Source organism: Aphelocoma coerulescens, chromosome 9 (assembly GCF_041296385.1).
Source record: "Aphelocoma coerulescens isolate FSJ_1873_10779 chromosome 9, UR_Acoe_1.0, whole genome shotgun sequence".
NCBI lineage: Eukaryota > Metazoa > Chordata > Aves > Passeriformes > Corvidae > Aphelocoma > Aphelocoma coerulescens.
This window is the reverse complement of record NC_091023.1, coordinates 15,203,330-15,230,719: the sequence shown is the minus strand read 5'-3', so window position 1 is coordinate 15,230,719 and position 27,390 is coordinate 15,203,330. Positions and strand designations below refer to the sequence as shown.

At 45.2% G+C, this 27,390-nt stretch overlaps 1 protein-coding gene across 2 annotated transcripts in view; it reads right to left on the bottom strand.

Moving 5' to 3' along the window:
* The window catches only part of FGF12 (fibroblast growth factor 12), a 236,672-nt gene that overhangs the window by 130,622 nt on the left and 78,660 nt on the right, over positions 1–27,390 (bottom strand). Inside the window, exon 1 of one of the 2 annotated variants that reach the window (XM_069023981.1) lies at positions 10,957–11,153. The exons of the other annotated variant lie outside the window; for it this stretch is intronic. Coding sequence (XP_068880082.1) covers positions 10,957–11,044 — 88 coding nt within the window. The 5' untranslated portion in view covers positions 11,045–11,153. Of the gene's footprint in view, positions 1–10,956; positions 11,154–27,390 lie in introns of those variants that run through there. 2 annotated transcript variants of the gene reach the window in all.

The following is a 27,390-nucleotide window of genomic DNA, read 5'->3' as shown; positions in this document are numbered from 1 at the left end:
CTCCTCTCATTGCAACAAGCATTTACTAGAACTGGGAATGGTTTAGAGATATGCAGCAAGAAAATCCAAGACTCTTCAAACTGTGAGAGACAGCTTAGCAGGAGTATGCTTGTGGTCTCTGCAAACACAAGTAGCATGAGAAAAGGATAGGATCTGTTATTCACTATCTTGTTCACTACTGAGTCTCTGGAAAGCATCAACCCAAGCTAGCAGGAATTAAGTTCAAAACAAAGGAAAACAGGGGCTTCTTCATGTAACAGGACTGGGGAAATCCTTTCCACAGGACATTATGATGCTAAAAATGTATGTGAACTCAAGGGGAGACTGGTCAAGTACACAGAAGAAAAATCCATTGAGAATTTTTACGTACATTGAACCACGTCTGACTCAGATAATTCTAAGCTGAAAATAGCTAGCAGCTGGGAGAGCATTTTGGGTACACATCATATTGCTGTTTTCTTACTTTTTTCTAACTGTCTGATGTGGATGGAGAAAGACTACTGGGCTAGATGGACACTTTATTCTGGCCAGGATTAACTGCTCCATATTTTTCCGTTAGTTGATGCTACCTCCCTATGTCTTTCTATTGGTAACTTTTACAGAGAGGTTTCTTTTTTTTTTTTTTTTTAACTAATTCTCTCCAGGCTACACTAAATCCAGTGAAGATCTGTCTCTATAACACACCACCACCGTTGATAAAGCAGAGATGAAGTAGGGAGTAAGGCACATTGGCTCTTAGTGTCAAAGCTTAACGAGCGATTATAGAAGTGCTAAAACAGACAACTGTCCTTTGGCTGTTAGTGGGGCAACATGTGCTCGCTGAGTAACAAGACATAATTCCTCTAACGTTTAATTCCAGCAGCATTTTACCAGCCAACTGAACAACATTCCCATAAATAATGGAGATGCAATGCCTTTCTCTCCTCCCCAACACTGTGCTGTCCACCTCCTCTACAGACCAGGAGCAACGAAGCAATAGGGAAAATCTAATGAGTCTGAGACTTGCAGTGAGTCTGGAGCTCACATGAGTGAGCAGGGGAACAGGAGAGAAAGAGAAGCAATGCCTCTGGGCTGAGTGAGCAGGATTTACCAGTCCTTTGTCCCTGCTCTGGGTGGGAAATAGACCCATAACTATCTTCCCAGCACATTTCAGGGGTCTGCATTTCTCTCTCTGCACTCTGCCAGTCCCTTGTCAAAACACGACTGCGTTATTGAAGACCTTTTCTTCAGTGAACATGCACATAAGCAATGAACTCTCCCCACTGAGCAGACACAGCCTTATGCCAGAACAGCCCTTAGCACAGTCCCCAAGAGGCACCCATGGCTATTCCACAAAACAGTGTCCCTGTCTGGATTTTTCTGCCAGTTTGGAGTTGGCTTTTTTCCCTTACTACTAATAAAGAAAAGCCTCTGGTTTGGGTATTTTTAGATTTAGCAGACTTTTTCTATTACTTAGAAAGTGTATTTCCTGACCTTCTCTAGGAGGTGGGAGCATCCCTTGCCAGACAGCATGTTAGACAGAGAAGTATCGACCCAAAGGGCATGAGCTGTAGATGAGTAGGAGAGAAACTCTCATGGGAGCGCTCTCAGCAAGACCCACCACCTGCCAGAAACGCCAAACAAGTGCAAAATTCATTCAGTAAAGTGTTTCCTCAGGAAAGGACATGCTCCCATTTAATCGCCCTCCTTATTCATGCTTCACACACCATCTGAAGAAATTTGATTGTTCTAACTCTAACCTTTTCTAACCTCAAAAACAAAGCCCCCAAACAACCGTAAAACACAGTCACATTGCCTTCTCGGCCAAGGTGCTGTGAACGAGCTGCAGGGCAGAAACAGATCTCCAGCAAGATGTTGTAAGATGTGTGTCAGCCATTTAGCAGGAAAGGCAGGGCAGGGAAGATGCATTTCATTGCTGAGCAGCCTGCAAGCATCTGAGAGTATGATTTATAATGCCACAACTGCCTCTTCAGGTTAAGGGTGAGCACAGTAAAGGATTCATCACAGAAACTCCAGAAAATGCAGAAACAGAGGAAAAAGCAGACCAGGTTTCTTTGTCTTATCCATTAAAGGCAAATTACAGTTATTAGAGAGGAACATCCAAGCACAGCCACAGGACATTAAGCCATATGTGAATATTTATATACATATTTGTCTGATCAACCCACTGAATATTTACAAAGATTATACCCTGCTTGCACTGAGCATAAATACCTGGGGAAATCAGCCTTTCAAAAACAACACCTAAGAGTCCCTCCAGCCTCACAAATACACTACCCAGGATAACCCTACGCTATTTCTAAACTGAAGCAGCAGGGAAGTAAAGGTCCTGGGCACACAGAACTGAGAGCAAGAGGAGCACCATGCACTGGGACATAGGAAAGTGTCCCGGTCTGTCACGGTCTGCGCTTGAATTTCACTGCTGCGATTCGACGTAGGCTCATGCGACCCTCTCTCCACCAACAAAAAGCCACAGAAGAGGATAAACAATGGCAACGTTAAGTCACAGAAACTTACTTTTCTTACTACAGAAAAGTAGTGGCAGCATGTTGGCTGCCCAGTCCCACCAGCAATAGAATCATTATTTTCTTTGGTTTGGTTTTCATGTCACATTGCAATAAAAGAGGAAATCCAGAACTTGAGAAGGAACTTGCAGCACAGAGGACATCGCAATACTATTCCAGTGGTTACCTGCAGACACACCAATATCATAGAGAGACTCGAGTATTGTGGAGTGTCACAGACACTTTTGATTCTTGTGCTTTTCCAGTTTGAATGCTCCGTGTAAATATGTCCAGCTCCACCCCCAGCCCCATAAGGAAGACTACTGTTGCTTGTCTCTCCCTCCAGACATATTTTGGATCCTCCCAGCACACCTCCCCATCTTGAAAATCAGTAAGGCAGAGGAGGAACACCAGACTGGGTACTCTTGTCCACAAAGCAAGAACAGCATGTTTAGCTACATTTTAAAGCCAGTTTCACTAGAAGTTCCCCTTTCTCCATTCCTCTTTTTCAGTGCTCCCATGCTCATATAGGCTTCCCACTGTCCATGTCTTTTCCACCCACTGTATGTTGAAGTTTTGAATTTAAATCACTTCTATATGCTTCTGTATGCCCATACACATGCATTTTCCTACTCCTGGACCTTTCCTCTGCAGGACCAGCATTTCCTCTGTATCCCACCCACAGTCCCTGCAGCTACACTTGCACAGTCCATGGCACACCAAAGAAGTCTATTTGAGAAGACAGCCTGAAACAAGAGCTAAAAGTTGGGAACAAATTGACTGTTTATCACAATCCCAGCAAAGGGCATGGCCTTTTGTTCTCTTAACACCTTGTCCTATCTTCCAGTGGACCAGCAACCCCAGCAAATGGGCATCAGGTGTAAGACCCTGGGGATCAGGCCAGTGCACTCCTCAGATCAAAGACTCCTGACCAATGGATGCCAAATGGATGCCCCAGCTGGTCCCACACACAGCTGTGGCTTCATAAAAACACTCGCTGAGAAACCAGCAAGATAAATAGAAGAGACAGCAGAAACTCCCCACCTCAGCTCTGCCAGAGCCAAAGTGACTTCAGCCAAGTTGCCTCATCTTACTGTACTTACTGTTGCCCCCCCAACCCCCTTGGCAGCACAAAGCAAACTGATTAGGACTGAGCAGTGACTGCTGGGCTATGTACAAGTGAGTTTTCAAGTGAACAAATGGCTTTGAATGCACATTAAAAGCAGGAAGAGAACACTAATAAGGAAACAATTATTTCATGTTTTTTTAAAACAGATTTTTTTCTTAGTCTTTCCTCTTATCTGGAACAAACAAAGCTTTGAGGGAACAAATACAATTCCAGAGATAATCCACGCTTTGGATCCCGGAAGCATTTGGTACCGACTGCTGGAAAACAAAACAATGATAATGACTCACGCTGGGCCTGGGGGTGGCTCATCACAAAATTAGCAGCAGCTTCCATGCTCCCAGCTGAGATTGGCTTTGCTGGGTTGTTTTCACAGATCCCCAGGACTGCAATTTAGCACATGCAAATCGGCCCAGCAGCCAATCACAGCCACCATGCTAGAAAGGCATAAACATGCTATTTAGAAAAATGCTTTGCCATACAAAACATGATTACCTCCTTCCATGCCATTTCAGGCTATGGGAAGAAACGCTATTTTTATTATTAAACATTACACATCTCTTTTCCTCCAAGGGGAAGAAGAATTATTTAAAGGCCTTTTAAGCAAACATCTATTCACACAATTGAAAGCTTTGTGCACTATCATTGCATCTGGGGAGGTGATCATCCTGGTACTGGGCACTTATAAGGTCACAGCTCAATTCCTGTATCCAGTTTTGGGCCCCTTACTTCAAGAAAGACACTGAGGTTCTCTGTCCAGCTCCACAACGGAGCTGGGGAAGAGCCTAGAGAACAAGTCCTATGAGGAATGGCTGAGGGAGCTGGGATTGTTTAACCTGGAGAAAGGGAGAATCAGGGGGACCTTACTGCTCTCTACAATTCCCTAACAGAAGGTTGTAGAAAGGTAAGGGTCAGTCTCTTCCTTTAAGTAACAAGTGACAGGACAAGAGGAAATGGCCTCAAGTTGCATCGGGGAGCTTTAGATTGTATATTAGGAAAAATTTCTTCACTGAAAGAGTTGCTAAGCATTAGAACAGGCTGCCTAGGGAAGAGGTGGAGTCACCATCCCTTGAGGTATTTAAGACACGCAGATGTGGCACTTAGTGGTGGATTTAGCAGTGCTGGGTTAACAATTGTACTCGATAATCTTAGAGGTCTTTTACAACTGAAAAAATTCTATATTCTACAAAAAATCTCATCTAGTTTTCAGACCATGCTAAACTTTTGATGATATATGTACAACCTAGACTAAAAAATTCAAAACTAGCATCAGTCTGGTAAAAAATTAAACAGGTTACTTCTGGAAAGCAGCAGAAAGGGCTAGGGGAAGACAAGTGGCTTGGTTTTGAGAGTAAGTTCAGTGAGCCAGAAGTAGATCACTCTCACAAACAAAGCAGGAAAATTTAAATTTCTTTAATGAACAGGGCTTTCCATCTGGGAACTGATGGCTGTGAAATACCTCCAGAGGGATCTGCTGGAAACAGAAAACAAGCCTACTGTCAATGATCTGTGGACAAGGAAAACAAGAAGAATTTTAGGGATGATACATACCACTCATCTAAAACAACGGTTCTGATAAGTATTCAAGCATGTGACCATCTTAAAATGGACTAGGTGCACGCATAGAGTTAAATATGCACTTAGATGGTTCAGTGAGCTGAGACCTATCTCCGGAAATACTCCTTGGTCTTTGAGTGGACATGACCTAGTGACAGTCACACACACAACTCTGAAGCTGAAGGCATCTGCTCTGAAAGTCATCAACTTTAAATATCTGCCTTTGACCCCAGATTCTTTTGTTGCTCTTCAAGGGGAAGAAACAGCAACACAGAAGACAGTATTTTATACACACAGTCATTCAGGAAAACCAATAAAAAAGCTGAAAAATTATTTCATTTTATTGTTAGTTAACATTTCCCATCAAACTTAAGAGTTTATAATGCACCGCAATTGCACATGGTGTTTAATCTGAGACAAACTCTTCTCTTGGCTGAGATTGGGAAGCAAAGGAAGTTAAGCTTTATTCCTTTTCAAAGCCATGCAAACCTTCAGGTGAGAATTACCATAAACCAGCAAACCTCTGCTTCAGAATACTGTTTATCATCCTGATTACACGTACTTAAGGAAATTCAAATTATTCTTATTTTGCTTGAACTTGCTCACTCACAGAAAGTAAAACATTTTCCAAATATGATTCAGTATCAGTGACACTCTGGTAGAACCCAGACAAGTTTCAATATTCAGAAGACTGAGTGAAGATCCAGCAATTCCAGATGCCCAGCTCTGTAACCTCAGACATCTGGCTGACAGCTATGCATTGCTAAGCCACTTTACACCCAGGGAATTCCTGGACCTACATTTCTTTCAAAGATTTATGAAATACTTTATTGCAAGCTGAAAAATAAAATCCTGCAAAATATCAAAGTCTTTCCTTACATAACTACACAGAACTGGCTGCAAGCACTTAAAGTTACATGCTTATAACTAAGTTCATTATCGTTTATATCTCTGGAATTTTTGTATGATAGAAATCAAGTAATTTCACCAAATGAAACTGCTAAAAAATTCATCATTTCTAGCTCAGTCAGAACAGATTTTTTTACAAAGATCCACAAGCACTATGGACTTCCAGGAGAGATGCTTAGCCAACATCTGCATGAGAGGGTTCCTTCATAATAAAGGGAAGTGTGGATTTAAAATGCTATAGCTATTCTTGAATAATACCCCAGAGGAGTGCTCCTGTTATAATAAAAAAGATTTTTCAGACTTTTGTTTAATTCATTTCCCAGGTGAATTAAACTAAATCAGATAAAGGTATTCTTTCCACTAGCATATGAGTGTCAACAACAGGCATCATCCCAGAACAGCACAGGCACTTCATTTCCACTGGTCAGCAAGTGTTACTTTTCCAAAAATACAAAACAGGAAGAGGAAGCCTGAGCAAAATATGTGCAGCAACAGTGGCAGAGAATGGCAGGCAAGACACCTGGTGCAGGAAGGAAAAAGGGCTGATGACCCCCAGTCAGATCCCAGTGCTTCTCAGCCTGGCAACCCACTCCCAGCTCCAGCTAAGCACCACTAAGCCACCGTTCCCATCTCCCACCAGCAATGCACATCCACACTCTGAGCTGCCACAGATCAAAGAGTCTCTGTGCTCCCTGAACTCAGCAAGGAACTGCAGGTTTCACTGTCTGTCGCTTATTTGCACAGAGCTGTTGCTTCCAGTAATTTGAAGCTGAACTGTGCAGTATTTGCTGTGCACTGTACTTGCTGTTTACTTGAATAAACAGCAGTGGGAAAATTTTCAAGAACTAGTGTATGTAAATAAAATGTAGATGAATGCACAGATGACTGTACAAGCAAACCAAGGAGTCTCTATTCTGCTCATAAGCCAAATACTATTCTTGAATATGCAATTGTACCTCCTATGTGCGTGACTCCGTTTGCATCTGCAGATGACTTGCATGTGCAGACACCTTATGACAGTGCCCCAAACACTCTCAGGGCAAAGCAAAGATGTGTATGGGCAGCAACAGATTGGCTAATGGCAGAGGCACAGCCTGACCCTGCCTACCTAGACAGAATGCTTGGTCCTGTTGCTCCAAATACCAAACTTTGTGTTGTGATGCCTGGAGAAATATGAAGACCTACTGTGCCAGACATCATTTTAATTTGCCACAAAGCCAGCATCAATCAGCATATTTCCAGGAGCATCTCCAGATTTCACCAGTGTGAGACACCCATGGAAGCCAAGTTCAGGATTTACTTTCAATATGAGCTTAATTTGTACTGAAGGCATCAATTTGCAAAATAGGGACTTAAACTGAGAAGTACTCTTATAAATGTTTGAGAATAGATCAGTCTCTGGATACAACCAAACCTCTACTACTGAAAATAAAGCTGAAAATGCATTGCTGCTGAATGCTGTTGCTGGTTGATGTGAGAAATATCTGTGGTTTTAGCAATGATGCATCCCACAGGAGAGTCTGTACAGGAGCCAAAGGGAGTACAGGCATGAGACAGAACCACTCATAGAGCCAAGTAAGAAATCCTTATGGAGGAAGACAAACACTCACTAGCAGAAATCTCCATGCTGCTATTATCCAGCCTATGGGTACAGGGCCTTTTCCATCAAAGCGACTGCAAACCAGGCACAGGTCACTCAAAATATTTTTTCACAACTCTATTCACAGCTACAACAACAATACAGTAATTCTTTAATGTTTACCTTGAACTTAACAGTGTAGTAGCCATCTGTTTCATAATGTTGGCTAGGAAGCCAAAAGCAAAAAAAAAAAAATCTGGACTGGCAAACCACACCTCTTAAACAAATGGGAAAAAGTGTTAGCAGAGAAAAGAAATTAAAGAAAAAAAACCACTTAACAAAATCAATTGTTGTTGCACCATCAAGAAGGGAAATATCTCTGGACATGCAAGACAGTCAGCTTACAAACTCTGAAACTAAGATAACAATTGAAGCACCTGAAAGATGATACAGGATGTTGCTGTGATAAAATACTTGTAAAGAAATTCACAAAGGAATAGGATAAATCTCTTACCCTGCATTGCCATGAATTACTTGCACTTTTGTGGTGGCTTGGAGACCCATTAAGCCCCATTTTGCAAGGTGCTGTTCAAATAACCACAGCCTCCCCCTGCACAGACGAAGACAAGGCCTGCACACCTCCGAAGTGGAGCACGAGAAAACAACAGGCTAGAGTAGGCTAAAGTAAAGAGGTGAGAGATCTTCACATAATAACAAAAATCTTGCTAATAATTTTGCTAACATCACAACAGAGCTGTACAGTACTATACAACTACCTTCAATATGTGACTGTTTCTCTTTGAAGTGTCATGCATTAGCTTCTGTCAGAATCAGGAGTGGTCTAAGGCTCCGAGTCAGCACAACACACAAATATGAATCTGACTTCAAACATCCTTACGAGGTGTTTGCGTTAAAGAAAACACAGATATGAGGAAGGCAAAAGACTTGGTCAGTCTGTCAGGATAACTTCAGATCAGAGGATCAAGGGCATGTAAGTAGCTCACAGCACTCTGTGCCACCGCTGTTGTAGTCCATATTTCCACAGTTCTGCTCCTGCAATTTTATAATCCTTTTGTCCGTTTACAATCTCTGACTGGCTTGACCCCACAGTGCCTTGCTGAGCACACCACTACACCTTTAGGGTTGTCGCCAGCATATACACCTGTCTCCTGGGGTATGCTCACCTTTTGAAAAAGTAGCAAGGAGATTTCTCCTCCAGCAGGCCCAGCCCACAGTGACCCCTTTATAGGTGGAAGCTTTCATTTTTATTGCACGTTTTTCAAGAACATAAACCCCAAACTTAATGGAAAATTTAAAAATGCAGCCAAGAAGAGGGAACGTATTTTAGCAATCTGATTCAAAGCAACAGACCCCATCTGGAGTGCTCAGGCTTGTGGTGGCATGGGGCTAGTACCTGGAAAATAAGCTCAGTTGGGATAACAATAGGAAATCATTCCCACAGACTGTCTCTTTAGAGTACAACATCAGAAAATACAAAGGCTACGCAATGTTCAGTATCATTCTTCAGAGAGGGGGAGATGAGAAAAGGCTCAGGCACCACATATGCATTAAGCACACTCCAGCACGGGATCCACCTGTAAAGCCAAACCAGCTCCACCAGGAAACTATTAGGACACCATCATCGACTTCTAGTTCACTAAGTTACAGCCTAGCCCCCACGGTCTGAGCACCACCCCACTTTTACCAGTAGCTTATTGTTCTCTTTACTGCTCCAGGTTTCCAAAAGACACAAAACAAACATTTGCACACAGCACTACGAAGAAAACTCTATTATAGTTTTTCACTGAAAAGAGACTAGTGTGTGTAATGCTTCCAAGTGCAGCCACAATTTATTCTATTTATTTATCATATTGTCCGTCAAACCAGGGCAGAACATACTTTGAAGGGAGTTCAGCATTCTCTCCCAAAGATTCTCCTGTTGCCATGAGCTTGTCACAGACAGCAACTTGCACACAAAAGTGTCATGGGAGGGAAGAGGCTACTGAGGCATAAATGGGTGTCTATAACCATTAACAGCTTTTCCTTAGCAGGGCCATAAGGGAATCCAGGCTACCTCAGCAACAGTGTTCCCCCAAGAACAGCCTCTCTTTTCAAGAAACAACACCAAGCGTTTGCACTGGAGGCATGGACATTTTCTGCTTCTAGGACCAAGATCTCACCAAAAAACCCAACACAAGTATTAGGAAAGAATACTTTGAAAGATGCCCTCATAAGCATCTAATTAGTAGCTTCTACTACTACTAATAATAACAGAGGATTTTTTTCCCATAGGCATTTACCCAGTATCATAGAGAAGGAAAGTCAGACTCATGGAAGAAACACATGTAGCACAGAAGAAACTTCAGAAATGCCTCTTAAAAAGCTTCAGCAAGACCATCCTAAAACTCAGGGCTAGTACCACACCAAACCAAGACACTCATGCACTCATTTGCCCCTTCAAAAAGTGCTCAGGGAAAGTGTTTAGGATCAGTAATACTGTTCAGAAAATCACCCCACTGCTCTTCCTTCCCATCCTAGTGAAATGCTCTCTCCCCAACAGGCTAGAAGCTGAGAGGGGAGTTGGGAGTCTCCTGGCTCCCCATCAGGAGCAGGCAAGGATTTCCTTTTGCTTCTAAGTACATCCCTACTCAAAAACACATTAAACACCTTCCACCAGAAAAACACTGTGACATTACTTCTACCAAAAACAAAGTACAGCGGGGCCAACCCCAGAGATATGTGGGGCCACTGGCACTCTGGAGAAGGTTATCCCCACATTGGCCAGGCGGTAACCGAGGCCACAGTTGGGGGTTCCAGGTGAGATGGGAGATACAGAGGTTACACAGGAAGAAAAAGGACCTGAGTGGGCTGCAGGTGGAATGGGGAACAATAACGAGGGTCGCGTGTGAGGTAGGAATCTCTGTGAGGACAAAGAACACACGTGGGGGTTCTGTGTAGGAGGGGACTCCAGGTGGGATTAAGCACAGGGTGGGGGCCAGGCCTCGGGTAGAGGGGGGCCGGGTTGGGAATCCAGCGGGTGGGGATGCTAGGGGCGGAGGGGACCCGCGTGTGGGGGATGCCGAGTTAACGGGGACTCGGTTCCGGGGACGCCCGGCGGGGTCAGCACCGCGGACAGCGCCCGGCCCATCCCGGCCACCTGTGCGCGGCGCCGGCGAGGCGGAGGCGCAGGGGCGGACGGCGAGGAAACGGGGCCAGCCCGGGCCGAGCGGCGCCCGGGCGGGGAGGCGAGGGCGGCGGGGACAAGGACGCGCGCTCCCCACCTGGGCTGTGGCTGGATCTCAGGCGCCTTCCACAGAGACACTGCAGCATATGCGAGCCTTTCTCCAGGAGAAGCCCGAGAATCCTCATGGATTTCACTTTGTGGCGCCCTCCCGCTCCTCGGAAAAGGGACCGGCCCCGGAGCGGCCGGCTCTCAGCGGCGGGGCACCGGGCCCCCTCGACGCCAAACTTCCCGGCCCATCGCCGTGGCCCTGCCGCGCCCGGGGGAGGGAGGGGGACCCCGCCGCCACTTCTCGGGACTTGTCCGCCGGCGGAGGGCCGGCCGTGCCGGGAAGCGGGGCGGGCTGGCTGGAAGGACGTCAAGCCCTAGAAACACGCGCGGCCGGCTCCCAGCCCTGCCCCCTGCCGGCACAGCCCCCGCCGGGGCGGGCAGCGCCGCCGGGACCCCCCCGCCGCCGGGGCGAGGCCGCTCCGCTCCGCCGGGGCTCTGCCGCTTCCCCCCCGCCACCGAGGGCCCGGCCCCGCCGCCCCGCACGGCCCCGCCGCGCTCAAGTTCTGCAAGTCCTGGCGGGGAGCGAGGAAGGGAGGGAGGAGACAGCCCCGCCGCCCGCCCCAGCAGCGCCGGGGCCGCCGTGCGGGGACGGGCAGGGTCGGTGCCCGCGGGTGTCCCCAGCGACCGAAGGCACCACGTGCGGGGGCACCGAGCGCGGGGCTCCCGGGGGCTGGAACCACGGGACCGACAACGTGGCCGGGAAGAAGACACACCTCTGGTCTTAAATCACCGGTGGGAGCGGGTGCCTAGACAGGCGTGCTCCTTTATGGACACGCTGTAAACGAGGAAGCGTGCGTATTTCCACCTACAAACCCACCAGCTTCCTGCAAAAGGTGCTCCATTGAAACTCAAGGTACCCTCTTTTTTACCCATTTTTAAACTGTTACAGCGCTGCAGACTCAAGTCTCAGTGTTGGTGCTGCACAGAGAAAGGTAGGGCACGTATTTCACCTGCAACGATGGTTAGGGAAAGATGCTCTCCTTAGAACTGTCTCCCATTCATGAAATTACACAAAACCCACAACAGAAGGCTGGAAAGCACAGGAGCACAGAAAAACTCCTTCGACAAAACAGTACTATCATATGCAAAAGCCGTTCAAAATAACTCTTTCACCTGAGTAAACTCTAATACTGCACTAAAAAGCAGCTCCCTCTGGGACAAATAGGAACCCGGTACAAGGGTGATTTTCTAACTGAATTATCTTGTGCTCAACCAGGGTTACCTACTCACACACCACCTTTCAAAGCTTTCTCTGCTTTTGTTTCTCCTAATACCTGGCAGAAGTGGCCAGGTGTCTCTGGCCAGCTCATGAGATGGACATTTTTCCAAAGAGTGCACTCTAGGATGCAACAGGCTTCTGGCCAGCACTTCAAACAGAAGCAAGAGTGGGGATACAGACTTAGAGGTTAACATCTAGATCATACTACTAAGGCACAGAAACCAGGCATAACAAAAAAAATGCTGTCTAGGCGTGAGAAGCTATCAAGCATTTGTGGCAAAACTAGTATTTTTGAGAGCACCTGGAGTCTTTCATGCCCTCAATAAATACTCCACAGTTTCAATTTTACTCCTGAATAGAAAAGGGAAAAAAAACAGTTAAAATGCCAAATGTTTCATGAGATGGTAGCTCTTCTTTTCCAGTCAACTCTAGTTCATATGCTGAAAAATAGCATTTAACTAGAAGCAAAACCAGTAGCATACAGTTCAGGACTGTTAGAAGGATGGAAGGTATTACTAACTAATCCCTGGGATTCATACTAAACTCAGTTTTTGTTGTCTGCTGTGAGTTAGGCTGAGAAACCATCACTCTGTCTTAATTTATAAACTGTTTTAGACAGGACCTTGCACATGCACCAAGTCACGGCAAAAAGCTAAATGAAACTGCCCTTCTCCATGTCCCCAGTTACCCAGGATCATTGCTCCATCACATTCCTCAGCAATCCCAGCTCCACAGCCAGTCTTTCAGCCAGCATGAAAGACTACGGTGCCATGTCAGGGCAGATACCAAACTGAGACTACAGCTGTTACTTCTCCCCTTCACCCAGCGTTGTCCTTCAGTCCTCTGCTACATCTGATCATCAGAGAGCAAGCCTGTAGCCCTGCTGGAACAAGGCCAGAAGTAGTTTGCACAGTGAAGCCCTAACATAGGACTGGTGGTTCTTGGGTACTTTGGTAATAGCACAAAAAATAATAGTCCTCTTTCTGCAAATGCATCAGCAGCATGTTTGAGATGAGAACAATTCTGGATCTGGCAGATCAAGGACAGTACAGTGAGATCCAAAGTCAAGGTGCCCTCCTTGCTTAGCAGCCAACATGGAGCTGTAAATGAGGGGGCTCTCCTTTAGAGATGCCAGGACTGAAGTGCAGCACTAGGTACAAGGGAAGAGTTGCACTTAAATGTTATACATATCAAATTAGTATAGGAATGGGCAGATTTATCATATGAACATGCAAGGGCAAGTGTGTTGGACACAATACAAATGTTAAGAATAAAAAAAATGAAAATGCATCAGGTAGCTGAATTTTGGGACCTCTGTTCATTAAACTAATGCTGTTGTTCTTGGAAAATCTACTCAGAATAACCCATAAAACCATTAACAAAATAATCCCCATTTCTTTGGGAAGCTTCCATCACCTTGCAGCAAGGCTGATAATCCAGCCTTTGTGGGGCACACTCCAAGGGGTCAGTTCCTGACTCACACTAGAGGAAAGGAGGGCAGACTCAAACCAGTGAAAAGAATGAATGTTACCTGACATTTCCCAAGAAGGGCCGTAAGGACTGCAACAAGCACATGTTCTTTCAAACTGAGTGTTTAAGTAGGTTTAAACAGCGAAATGGAAGCATAAAAATGGCAAAGGAAGAACTGTGATGCATATGACTCAAGTGTTTACATGCCACAAAATACTCAGTAATACTGTGTACCCAATTAGGTAAATCTTAGCCCAGTAAACAAAGCTTAAAGAATTTGAAAAGATAAATGGAGCTGACATAAATCAAGACATTGCTAGATGTGTTATCTCATTTTAATCTGAAAACAAGGTAAACCAAAATAAAACTTATTTCAGTGCAGAAGGACAACATGTACCCAAACAATACTTCAATGGACATAGTGGTGCATAAATCTCACTATGGCTCCATTGATGAGCTTGCACTACTAAATAATGATGCAACTAACATCTCAAATGTTACTATGAAAATGCTACAGATATTTAAATTTTTAGCCACTGGTAGAACAGAGGTATTAGAAATGATAGTGTGCTTGAATAAAAGCAGGGATTGCATTTGCTGGAACACAAAGGAAGCTGTGAAAGCATCACTGAGGTCAGAAGACATTTACATGGAACACAGTGTCACGTGTGTTTCTCCCTTATTAAATTAAAATGCCATTGGCCTTCTGAAGCACTGAACAGAAACGAGAATATGTTTAGGATTATGGAATTTAAATTAATACCTTCTACTAAAAAGAGGAATGTACTGCACTCTGATCAGAGAAAAATAAGGTGATTTAGCCGACAAGGCTCTTTGCTAGGTATTAAAATAGCATAATGTGTATGAGTTCACCAGTTACAAAAGCCAAAAAAGAAAGAAAATCTACAAAAGCTCAAAGAAGAGACTACCCAGGAAAGGTAATTTCCTTGTTTTCATACAAAGGCAGTAATAATCTTTCAAGGTACTGGGTCCATGCTGTTCTGTTTTCACCCATACTGACTGGTAGTTCTTTGAACACTGTGACTGGTGCACAGACAAACAGCTCATGCAGGTGCATTGTTTCTGGTTGGTTGGTTGGGTTTTTTGCAGGTCTCTGCCCTTGTTGTATTTTCTGGCCAAACACAGGCGGATATGATAAGAAAGGGCCCATTAACCTCAAGAGCTTTGTTCAAGCTGGTGCTGATGCAGATCTTGGACCTTGTCCCCCTCTCTGTAAATTTACAAAACTTCTTGCACTTGGTGCTCATTTCTCGATGCTCACTCCATGGGTCCATATGTGATCAGTGATTATATATCAGAGATGCTCCTCAGTGGTGGCAGAGAACTACTCCACAACACCTTTCTTCCCAAGAGCCATTTGAGCAGAATTTACGAATGGGCCACAAACTACAGCCCTTTCCAGTGCAAACCACTATCACCACTGTGCTCTCTGGATATTTCCGATTACCCTCTTTCCCCCCTTCTTTATGAAGCAGAGCACTGCTGGCAAGGAGGGGTGGTGGGGTCTGCTTCAGGGACATACCAGCCACATACAGCTTCTACTGCACCCAGCCCGATCAAAGCACAGCACAATCACACAAGAGACAGTGGGAACTGCAGCACAAAGTTGAGGGGTTTGCTGAAGGTCACACAATAAATTTGTGGACAAGTAGGGAATCATCTGTCAGTCCTCATTCTGGTGGTTTAATGAGAGGATTACCCTCCTCCAGATTAGTAAAAAATTGCACTCATTATAAGGCAAAGATTCTGCTGAAAGCTCTTCCATGGAAAAAGTATACCACACACCTTCTGAGAGCAAATAAAAGGTGACACAGAAAAAAAGACAGTTTGATTTTGTACATCAGACAAGAAAGACTAATTTCTTAGTAGCATTTCTGAACAACAGTGAACAGAAACCACCAACTCAGGCTCCTGCTGAAGAGATTGACTTGGTAAAGTCTCAGCCCCTCTGAACTCACCAAAGCAGGTTCTGGAGCAAAAGAAAAGATGTCCCATAACCTTGATCATTTAATAGGTTTATCCTCAGACATATAAAAAGCTTATAGTAATGAGCACTCAGGAGATGAACTTCCTGACATTGAGAAGAAATATAATATTACATGTAAAGAAGGCTTTTTGTATCAAATGCCTCCATTTTGAATTAGGGAGAGTGGTTGTTCTGAATATTTTTCAGTACAGTGACACTTCCTCTGAACCTGAACTTCTAGGGCATCTCCAAACATTTTGGCAGAAGTATGAGCAGCTCAGAACAGATACCTGGAAAAGGAGCAGACAGACCCTGTTCCTTCCACCCACTTACACTGCCCAGCAGATGCCCTCATCTATAGGATGTCTCACAAGGTTTTCAAGAACCCACGATAGCTTTCTCCCCAAAAAATTTTTATACTCATTTTTGGAAACCAGTAATACCATTGGCCTCCTCACTATCTTTTGGCAAGGAGTTCTACAATGGCAGGAAAAAGCTTTTATTAGATTAAAACTCCTTCTTGATAATTCCATTTAATGCTCACCTCAACTTAAAAGGTGAGCATTATAAGATTATATTGTGGAATGGTAATTTTATGTTCTCCATAACAGTCATGGTTTTATACACCTCTGTTGTATTTCCTTCCTCAATTGTTTCATTTCTGCAGGCACCTGAAAATGCCTAATCTGTTCCATCATTCCCTGGGCAGCAGCTACTCTTCACGCTCCACTGACCTTGTCACTGTTTCCTGCGCCTTTCTAGTTCTATCACATCTTTTCTGAGACAGGATAACTGCAGCTGCACACAGTACTCAAGGTGCAAGTGCTCCAGGGGTTTCTAGCATGGCAGGATGATAGCTCCTATTTGCTTTCTATACCTTTTCCAATAATTTCTGCTTGCATCTGCTGAGCTAGCAGTTCCAGAGAGATTCACACTTTCTCTGCGGTCTTTTTCCAGTGAGGAAATGGACCCCGGTAGCACCCCTTACCATGAGTGCCCATAAATTTTAGATATGTGTACATATACATATATATAAAAAATATTTATATATACACACACCCCTTATATATTTGGGTTCCATCAATGGGTGCATTACCCTGCACTCCTCCCCAGTTTATACTGTTGTTAGTTCAGCAGAGGCTCTGTATCAAGAAATCCTTCTGCAGCTCTTTCCTGTCCACTTCTGTTTCTCTAATGATTTTGTCTCCTCTTCATCCCCTCACTTTTCAAGATCATTTAGGAGCATGTCCAGTATTGCACAGTTCAGTCTCTCTTCACTGGCAATTTCCCCACTGATGAGACCTGCCTTTTTTTCGTTGAAGGAAACACCCAGTGAGGGAAGCATTTTAGAAATCCCGAGTTCTGCCTCCCCTTTACCCAGTTGCTCAGTGAACATTAAGGAATCTGGGGGGATGTTTCTGCCCCAACAGCCATGCAGCCCCTTACCCAGATGACCAAACCTGACTGCCAGCCCCCCACAGGATGAGTGCTGTGATTTTTTGCAGATGAAGTTCATGGCAAACTTTCAGATATCGCCACATTTGTCTTTTGAACCTGAGAGTTACAGAAGCACCTTCTAGGTGTACCTCCTTGGTGGGTTCAAGTCCCCTGCCAGCTGTGGTTGCTGTTTCACATCTGCAGCCCTTCCAAGGGAAACATGCTGGAAGGCTAAAGATTTCCCCTGCCTGCCGCTCCCTCTGGGCTCAGAGGTTATGAGAGAGAGGAAAGCAGATTAAAGGGTGGTAATGCAGCCAGCACGGGAAGATCTGACCCACAGGGCTCCAGTAATTGAGGTTATTAATCCACGGTAGGTAATGATGGCTTTGCCTGAGGCATGACCCAAGTTTTGAGGGCAGCAGATCACAGTTAAGCCAAGCCTTTGAGGTGGGCAGCAAGCCAGCCTGCTGTCCAGCAGAGCTCTTGGTCTCTACCCACCGACAGCCCCTTGGCTCCTCTGCTTTCAGCAGGCAGCCACCAAGGCAAAGCCAGAGCTGGGATAGGTGCAGCCTCCAAATTCAGGATGTGCTCTTGGCTTTCCCCCCAGTTCCCTACATGAAACAGGAACAACTGTCAGGCCACTTTCCTCGTCTAGGAGTGCGACCAATCCATCCACCTCACAGGGAAAAGCTGTCAGTCTTAATAAAAAGGATCTTCTGATGGTAGAAGTACAATAGACCAACCATACAAGAAGCCATCTCCCCTTCCCCTCCAGCAAACTCACTCCCTAATGTTCCAGAGGGCATCTGAGGTTGGGAGCAGCATCTGTGGAAGCACAAGCCTCTCCATCTGCCTACTTCGGTGACACTTACAAAGCCTTTTACTGTTGTCTAGACCTGAAGTGTATTTATTCTGGCATGCTAATACAACACATGTGGCACAGCCTCATCAAGACAAGCAAGTTCTTGCCTAACTGCCTGCCTTGGGAATGATGGTACAAGAAATGCTTTCTGCTCCAATTCACAGCTGCTCCAATGACAGAAAAGCCACTACCAGGACGCCACGGTTCAGACCCTCACTCTTTAAGTGGCCACCATGGCTGAAGAGTGCATGGAGACATGTTTGAAACAGATTTCTCTGGAAAGACCACTATTCTGGAACATGCAACTCCCAGTGCCTGCAGGATAGCACAGCTAAGGTTCTTTGTCACACTACATACAGACTTGTCCCTGCTAGCTCTGAAAGGAAGAAAATGACAAAAGCTAGGTATTAAATAATAACATTACAGCACAGTTATAAAGGGTCTATGTAGGTAAAGGAAAAATAATGTTTTCAGAGATTTGAAGATAGGATTTACAAGACCTTTATAAGAGCCACCCTTGAAATCCTGGCTTGTTAAGACAGGACTTCTTACTAGGTGCATTTTTTCCAGGTGAATTTAAGTTAAGAAGACTTTCTGTTTGGAAAATTTCCTTTTCTGAGACTCATGTAGTATAGTCCTCACCAGAATGCAGGAGAGCTAAGGAAAAAAAAAGAAATTGTCTCTTTCTCAGAGCACGATATTACTTTGGGGCAGATACTCCAAAGTAATAGTAAAAATAAAAAATAAAAGTAAAAAGTAAAATAAAATATTAACATGTTGTTTTCCTTAAAATGACGTTTTTCTAAAGTATCTCAACTTCGCTGAAGTATTTTGACAATTTTATGAAAATAAAGTTACAAGGAAAGGCTTTGACCTTATAAAAATAAAACATTTCCATAAGATTCTCAAAGGCAGACAACTGAGGAATCCCAGGAGTGTTTGGCTGAGAGTGGTGTGAACAGAGAGGAACTTAACTCGCTCCCCATTAGGTCACAAGCCCCTCTGCTGTGCAGCCCCCTGCACACGGATATACATGTACCAGACACTAGCTTCACAGGACAGAGAAGATGTTTTTGCTGTTCATAGTTTCAGGACAAATGGTGAAGGCAGTTTATATGATGAGGCTCAGACCCTGCCAGCTACAAGGCAGAACCACTTCCTCCACCCTCTGCTGTAAGAGAAAACCCAAACCCAAGTAACACATTTGGGGTTCCTTTTTGCATTTGACTCGTGGTCCAGCATCTTTGACAGTTTCTGTTGTTAGCTTTTCTCTGCAGCCATTAGAACCAGAAAATCTAAATATGCCAAGTTATCATTCTTATATAATGGCTCGGGGATTTAAGAAAGGCCACAAATCTTCTAAGTGTTAACAACACCAGTCTGCAATAACCACACCAGTGACAGGTAACATGGCTGGCTCTCAGGGACAGGAATCATTGCTGACATGTGACATACTCAGTAATGGCCTTACTCTGCTTCTGCTGAAAACACAGCAGTGCCAGCCCACAGGCAGCTCAGAGTGATTATCAGCCCCTGAAAAACTCTGCTACCCTATGAGAAAGTAAAAATACTACTTTTCCTCAGCAGCTGAAGATATTTCACTTAAGATGGAATTAAAATTCTAGCAAAGCCCATTCTGAAACATGCATAGTCTGGCAAATTAGGGAGGAATAAGAAGTATTTGAGTCAAAGATGAAGCACTATTATGTGAATATTGCTGTGGAGCACAGCAAGAAAGTAGAAATCACAAAAGATAGATGACCGATGGGTGGAATTTCAAAAGGGGAATAAAATACAGGAGGCAAATGCTTCTATGTATGAGCAGATAAATCAGCCAGGCATTTTTTTATCAGGCATTACCAGAGGCCTTGAAGGTCAAGCACCACGATGATTATCTACTTCCCACAAGCAAAGTTCAAAACCTGGAACACACACACAGCACAAAATGCAGCTCAGCACAAGCTAAAGCTGTAACTGCAGCCACAGAATGGACCAAGCAAGGGTTAGAGGAGAGAGGATTTTCCAATAATTTTAGAGACCTAGGGCCAGATTCTGACCTGCTATAACTGGTATTGCTTCATGAGGCCTGAATTTAGCCCATACATTTCAAGCACTGATTTTTTTTTTTTTTCCCAACAGGCATGTTACAGATGCAAAGCTGAGCTGCTGCTCCATCAGCATGTGCTAAGCTATTTATGAGGCACTAAAACACACCTTTTCTAATTCTCACCTTAGCTTGTGAATGGCATGTGGCCAGGATGCCTTCTCCAGCTACTTGAGAAAAGTCACCACAGTGTACTATGTGCCAGGCTATTGGCAGAGCCCCTGCACTGGTTCTGCTGCAGGACATGTTTGACCTCCAGCCAGACCTGCATTAGCCCTCTGTCTGTTCACACTGGGACAGTCATAGACGTTATCTAAACAAGTGTCACCCGATGGCAGCAGTAGATTTTAGGAATTTCCCTTAAATGAGAAAGCCTCTGCAGAATCAAAAAACATAACTGCAGGCTTGAGTCGTCCCAAGTCCCCAGTGCTGCCTTAGCCCCATACACCATTTCTGTCCCTGCACAAATCATCCTACCAGGTATAGGGGGCTCACAAGTGAGTAGAACCACAGCCATCACTTTCCATTCCCAAAAAGCTGCATCCTGCAACTCAGCAGTGAAACAGTAGTTACAATGGGGAAAAATGTCCAATTAAAGCACAGCTGTTCTGAGCCAGTTCTCATGTGTCACGCATCCACATCCTCAGACCACTAACAAAATTATTTCCTTTCAGCTAGCATTTACTTAAACCCCCAACACAGAGGCAGCCTCAACTATGCAGCATTGGGGTTCACATAAACCCTCCTTAGAGGTTACATCCCAGCAGTGAGGCCTTTACCTGGATATCTTGAAGGCCACTCCCACATTCAAATCCCTACCCTCAGAAGCTTGATGTATTTTTTCTCCACCACCTTCATTTCTTCACTGTTATCCTGATCCCATAGGGGATTTTCCATCTCCCACTCCCCTTCTCAGCCAGCTGCTGTACACAGATTTAGCAGGATGACTCAGAACCAAGGAATGACAGCTCAACATTTTCCTGCTATAGAGCAATCACTGCCTATCTCCAGAAGGTCCTTGGGTCAGGATTGGGGCTTCTGCACAAGGGAGAGGGAAGCAGTGGTTGCTTTCCAAGGAAAAACAGACCCACTGTGTGGGACCTCCTGCTGCTTCCCTCTGTCACAGCCTCAACTTGTCCTTGTTTAAGTCTCACAGGAGCAGCTTGTTGTAAAATACAGATTTAGCTATTTGCTTTTCATGACAGCAGAGCCTCAGAGCTCCTGAGGTCAGCGCCAGGCATTCTGTGAGGCAGCACAACACTGGAAGCTGTGAGGAATGGGAAGGCAGGTTCCCAAGGGGGTGTCTTTTCTTTTTCCCTGCTGAGTTACAGCAAGTGTCATGGCCACATCATCTATTTTTCATTCCCCAGTGCTCAGTGTCAAGCCATAATGAAGCCATAAAGGAGTCCAGCAGCACTCAGCAGTGCACAAAAGCACTCTGGCTCAGCTCTGCAGAGCTGTACTGCATAGTGTGCAGCGTTGCAGGAAGCAGAAGAGCCTGATACCAAGAATGCTCCCCATTTTCATATGCTACACTCCCAGAACTGCAGCGATAGCAGGTGAGAGCGAGGCAGGGCAGAGAAAAGCCTCGCTCCTCGTCACCTCGCTCCTCCCTCAGTCACCACCCTGGGTGCTGTGAGAGATGTCAGGCAAGGCTGCAAATGTCCAAGGTGGTTAATGTCAACAGCCAACTACACAAAGGCAAGCAGGAGAAAGCAGAAGGATCCTTCTCAGGATGATGCTCTCAGAGGACAGATGGTCAAAGATAACTTCTGAAAGAGTGCGTAAGTGGGACTCCTGGCTCTCCACACAGCTGCAGTAACTCAGCTGCCTTTCCCCAGACCCAAGGCATCGCTAACTCTGGCAGCAGGGGAGAAGAGCTTTGCTGCCAGAGCCCATGGGTGTGCACTGGACACAGCATGGCCATGGGTCAGACTGTCCATGCTGAGGAGCAGGCATCACTCACAGGGAGACCCAGGGATCCCTCCTGGTGCTCGGCCACCTCCATGCTCACCACCCTGCCCCTTGGCTGGGCGCCCCCACTGGGCTCAGGCAGGGCACCTGAGCTGTCTTTCGCCCATTTATCCAGACCAGAAGTAGGGACAGCTCTGAATGAGCACAGAACAACTGGCAGCCCCAGTCTCCAGGTAAAACATGCAGTGCTTTTGATGAGATAGCGCAGAAACAGCTTTACTTGTAACACCACTAGGGGAAGCATCTGGTGACAGGCCTACATTAACAATCAGGTACAACCTCTGAGCTGGCATCTGCTCCAGCCTATGGGATAGTCTGAGCAACTAAAACTGGAGCAGAGCAATTCCTGGGGAACAAGTCATAGGGGAAAGCCTGCACCAGTCTGTCAGGGATGCAGGCAGCAGTGCTTGGATAATCTCATTTTAACATATTGTTCTGCTCTTCCCCAGCTTGCTTTCCAGTTAGGTATTCACCTTGTAGAACCTGTTGGGCCATGTCTCTGGTACCCCATAATTTTTCCCACAGTGCCACACTCACCAAGGAAGCTTTCATGGAGGATTCCTGCTGAGGCCAGTTACCATTTTTCTTGGGGATGTTTACACCGACTAGGATTGATGGAAGTGGGCACTTGGCCATCCTGCCACGCAGCAGCTGTGTTTGCACTGCACTTCACTGAGACCCTGATATCTACATTTAATATTCCAACTTTTCAGACTTCTTTTTATTCCATATTACAAGTTTCCTATTTCCTCACTATCTCTTTGTAAGTCCTGTTAAGATTCTAATGTCCCTGTCAAGATCTTACCTAATGACATGCTGCATGTAGACCAGCATGAGGCTCTTCTCCTAACATGTCACAAGAAGTTACAGAACACAGAGCAGCTGCCATCCCTTTCATAAGGACAGTAGCAATGAACACCCTTTCATAACCTTATTGCTGTCAGGATTTTTCTACCCTATAACTGCTCTTGAAAATAGGAGAGAGTCCTGGTGGCTGGAACCAAGCAGGAGCACAAGGATGCTGTTTCTGCATGTGGTGCAGTACAGCAGTTTTGCCATGTGGTAGGTCCAACTGGTCAGCATGCCCACCCCAGTCTTTCTTGGAAAAGGGAGAATAGGTTTATTCTAGGCTTAATAGGCTTTGTCTGATTCTTGTTCATTACACAAACACTGTACCCACAATCTAAGCATCACAAGGGTTTGTAGAAGCATTCCTCTTTGGTGGTGTGGCATTTAGCAGCAGACTTTCTGCATACTTAAGGGTTATAAATGATACTATCTGTTCTTAAGACTACAGGCAATACTTTGCCATGGTTTAGTGGTTGTGCTGAGATGGGTCCTTGACTGCTGGCAGCAGTAGGGGTCACTGTAGTGTGTGTTAAGTGGGAGAATTCAACTAAAAATAAAAATCTAACCAAAAAAAACCAAGCTGAAGCATCCTGTGACAACTCACCCCAGAAGCCCTGTCAATCTGCCAGGACTGCATTACCCAGGAGCTGGGAGTGAAGCTAAACCATCCACTCTCTAATGCTCGAGAGCTCTTTAACCCACTCCATCTTCAGCTGCTTTCCGTTGCTGGCTGCTTTTAACCTAGTTTTCAACCTCCAGAACTCTTATTTCTGGCTGCAGCTTTCATTAGCAGAGACATACTCCCCATTCCATTCCTTCTAGAGATGAAGGCTACATCCCCAAAGTGCCCTTTTGGGAAAGTTGTCTGATGCACTTGCAGCCAGAGGGTGCAGTGCCCTGGAAAACAGGAGAAATGTAGCTTCCAAAGTGCATTTTTCCCCTCAGTACTAGAAGCCAAACCCCACTGGTGAGTTTTGTAGATGGGATTGTTCTTTCCTAACCATTGCCAGTTTTGTTTCTAAAATTGATGAGAAAGACTGATTTTTAAGGACACAGAGGGCTCTTCTCCCTTTCTTTGTGTCTTTCCCCTCTCCTTTTGGAATAGCAGGTGATTCATTGCTTCTTTCTCTACTTTTTCACAACTCCATTGTTGATGGCCTCTTAGAGAGGCAGCTGGGGAAGAAACAGCTTTCAGGAAGTCCCAGTGATCACAGATATGCCCTCATCCTCAGCTTGCAAAGTGCTTTCTTGCTGAACTGGCAGAAATACTGATTTCCTGAAATACTCATGATTTCCTGAAGGAAAATCATCTCCTGTTACTACACAGAAAGGCTGTACAAGGGGGAATGCAGCAGTCTGGGGTCCCCTCTGCAGAGGTGCTCTCATACATACCTGCAACCTCCCTTACTGCCTGACTTTGAGGCTGTCAGTCTGCATCTTGTCTTCCTCCAGAACTAGCTGTGGTCTGACAAGATCAAGATGGACATTGACAATAAAAGTGATTTTAAAGTGTAAAACACCTCTGTTGAAGCCTTCTCAGTTTCATACTCTATGTCATCCCCTTAGTCTTCCTGGGAAGAGGCTACAGGGCTTTCAAAGGCTGGTGCACATGTTTTCTTTTCAGAAGTGTCCACACTCTTTTATTGTCAAGTGAAAAGTTTCCCTAAGAGGGAGAGATGTAAACTGTCTCCAGTCCCAAAGTCCTGTAACCATGTCAGCAAAGCATCACACTTAGCTAGGAAGGTCTGCCGGGAGACTGGATTTATCAGCTCAGACACCCTGGCTGTGCAATTACACAGCCTGCAGTCTTGAAGCAGCCTGAGTCCAGCCAGCCCAAAACACAGCCCAAACAAGTTTGCATCTGGCTGCAAAAGATCTTGTAAGACATATCCATGACTACTGGCATCAGCTCAAAACACTTCTTTGGTTTAGAAAGCATCAATGCCAGAAGATAGATTGGGGATGCTGAACATCAACAGCAGAGCTGTTCCCACAACAGCTGTGTACGTTAACAAATCCTTACAGTCCGCCTTGGCAGAGACGCTGAGGTTGGCATTTCTGTCCCCACTTCACAGGCAGGGATATTGCAGCAGGACTGGAATAAGCAGAGCCTCACACGAGCAGCCCACAAGGCCATGGAAGGAGTTGTATTACAAGTGGCTTTGCACTGAGGACTGTTGGTGCCATGTGCTGGGCTCAGCACCCTGCCAAGAAGAGACAAGACTTTGAAACCTAAAAGCCTGTCCCACACCTCCACACTGACTTCCCACCATCTCCTGTGGGGTTTCAAGCGGCTTTAAAAACAGCAAGTTTGGCTTGATGGAGGTCAAGCCACAGAAGGAGTTGGGTCACGTTGCTGTCACAGCATATTCTGTGGTTGAAGTAACCCAAATCTACTGCATCCCTTTCCTCTGGCTGAACCACAAAAAGCTGTTTTCCTTTAAGATAGCCTTGTAGATGGGCTTACTGCCTGCCAGACTTGTGGTCATACTCTCTCTCAGGGCTTTTGTAGGCTAATCCAGCACAAAAGGCACTGGCTGCTCTCCACTCCAAAGCTCTGCCAAGTTGTGAGATAGATGGAGCTACTTATAAAACATATCATAAATTAGAACAGCTAACAACAACAATTGTTGTGCTGAACGTAGCAGCCTACATCCCAAAGGACCTCAGCACAGCTGATTTACAAAAAAAATGCACTCAAAACAACAAATGTTTTTGTAATTCAAGAATTTTCTCATGAAACTCAATCTCTGCAGGAATTTTGCAGTAAGATCTCACTTGAAAACCTGCACAAATCCTCCCTAAGTGCTTGTTCTAAGTATGCAAACCCTAGAAATATCCAGTGCAGTCAAACACTGGGGAAAAGCACACACACTCCCCATCATGTCCTTGTATTGCTCTTTCTGTGTGCCTTCTGGGTGATGAATTTGTGATTTCATATCCCACCCCACACCTTCCCAGTCAATAACATTAACAATACTTCACTTCTTACAACCAAGGTGTCTCTCAGAGCTCCACCTGGTTGGCAACTCTATCAAGACTGTAAGTCCTACACAGCACAGAGTTCTGGCAACACACGGCTTCCCAAACACACAAAGCAACAAGAAAACCCAAGGCTGGAAGCTGAAACTAAACAAAGCAAAGTTCAGAAGTATTTAATGTTGAAGGTGATAAAGCACTGGAACAATTTCACAAGGTGAGTCTTCCATCACTGGAAAGTTTTAAAGTAAGAGGGGATGATTTCTTTATTCAGCGCTGCACTTCAAGCAGGAGTCAATTGAGGGCAGTCCTGTGACTTGCACTCCCCAGGAGGTCAGACTGAAAGATCACAAGAGCCTTTCTGACCCCATAACCCAGGAATTAATACCTGGGAGGAGTTTCTTGTAAAATCTGTCAAACTACTGCCCTTTAAATCCCTACCTACAGCTTCTGTGCTATGAAGCCACAATGGAAAATCAATTAAAGAACAGTGAAAATGGAAAAGGGAAAAAACAAGAAGCTACTGACTGAAAAAGGCACAGTGAAGGATGATGGAGGTTTGAACATTGCCCCTGCACCAGGCTGAGCAGGACCTGCTCTGGACCTCCTGGAGACCATGGGAGGTTGGCTGTTGGTGATTTCACTGGCACTTGCTTGGTGTCCTCTGCAGGTAAGTAGAGGACAGGGGTTTGCACTCTGCAAGACTACGAAACCTGTGTCACTCCCAAACACTGCACAGCCCCACCATACAGACGACCGAGCTACAAAGCTATTATTCTTTCATTTGACCATCCCAATCAAGCTACCTTTGTGATTATAACTGTAGACCAAAAGACAGTGCATATGAACAACAGAAAAAAAACCAAAACAAAACAGAAACCCAACATAAAAACAAAACCACAAAGCTGCTGTTTCATTATTATTGTACTGCTGCTTTGGAATCAGAGAAAATATAAACCTCCAGCAACAGATCTGGGTTCCTCAATGCAGCTCAAAAAGTTGGCAGGAGATTGTACAAGAAATGGAAACTAGACTGCACAGATCCTCGGGAAGCCACCAGAGGGTAGCAAAGCATTTTAGAGCGCAGCTGACAGAAGCCCAGGCAAAGCGGTGTGCTCTGTACCTGCACCTCCCTCCTCACTTTCTGGTTGCTATTTCAGTTATTCAGGAAAATTACATTTTTATTCATCCCTATGCATTCCCTTTTCAAAATTCTGCCTTGCTTTCTTCGCAGATGAGAAGGAAAATTTGTATTTCAATTATGCCTACCCTTCTCCCTGAAAGAAGCTTGTTTCTCTCTTATTTTGTTCATAGTGTCTGTATCCCTCCCCAGCCAACTCTCCCCTGCAGCAGTGGGCAGCAAGCCGGGTCCTAAGGGGATGGCCTGTGGTTCAGCGGTGGGGTACAACCCTGTGGGGAGGTATGAGGAGGGGAAGAGAGTCAGGAGGGCAGATAGCTGTTTCCAGCAGCTTCGGGAAACTGGTACACCAGAAACTCCCCACATTAGGAGTCTGGATTAGCCAAACACCCTTGCTAGTGCAA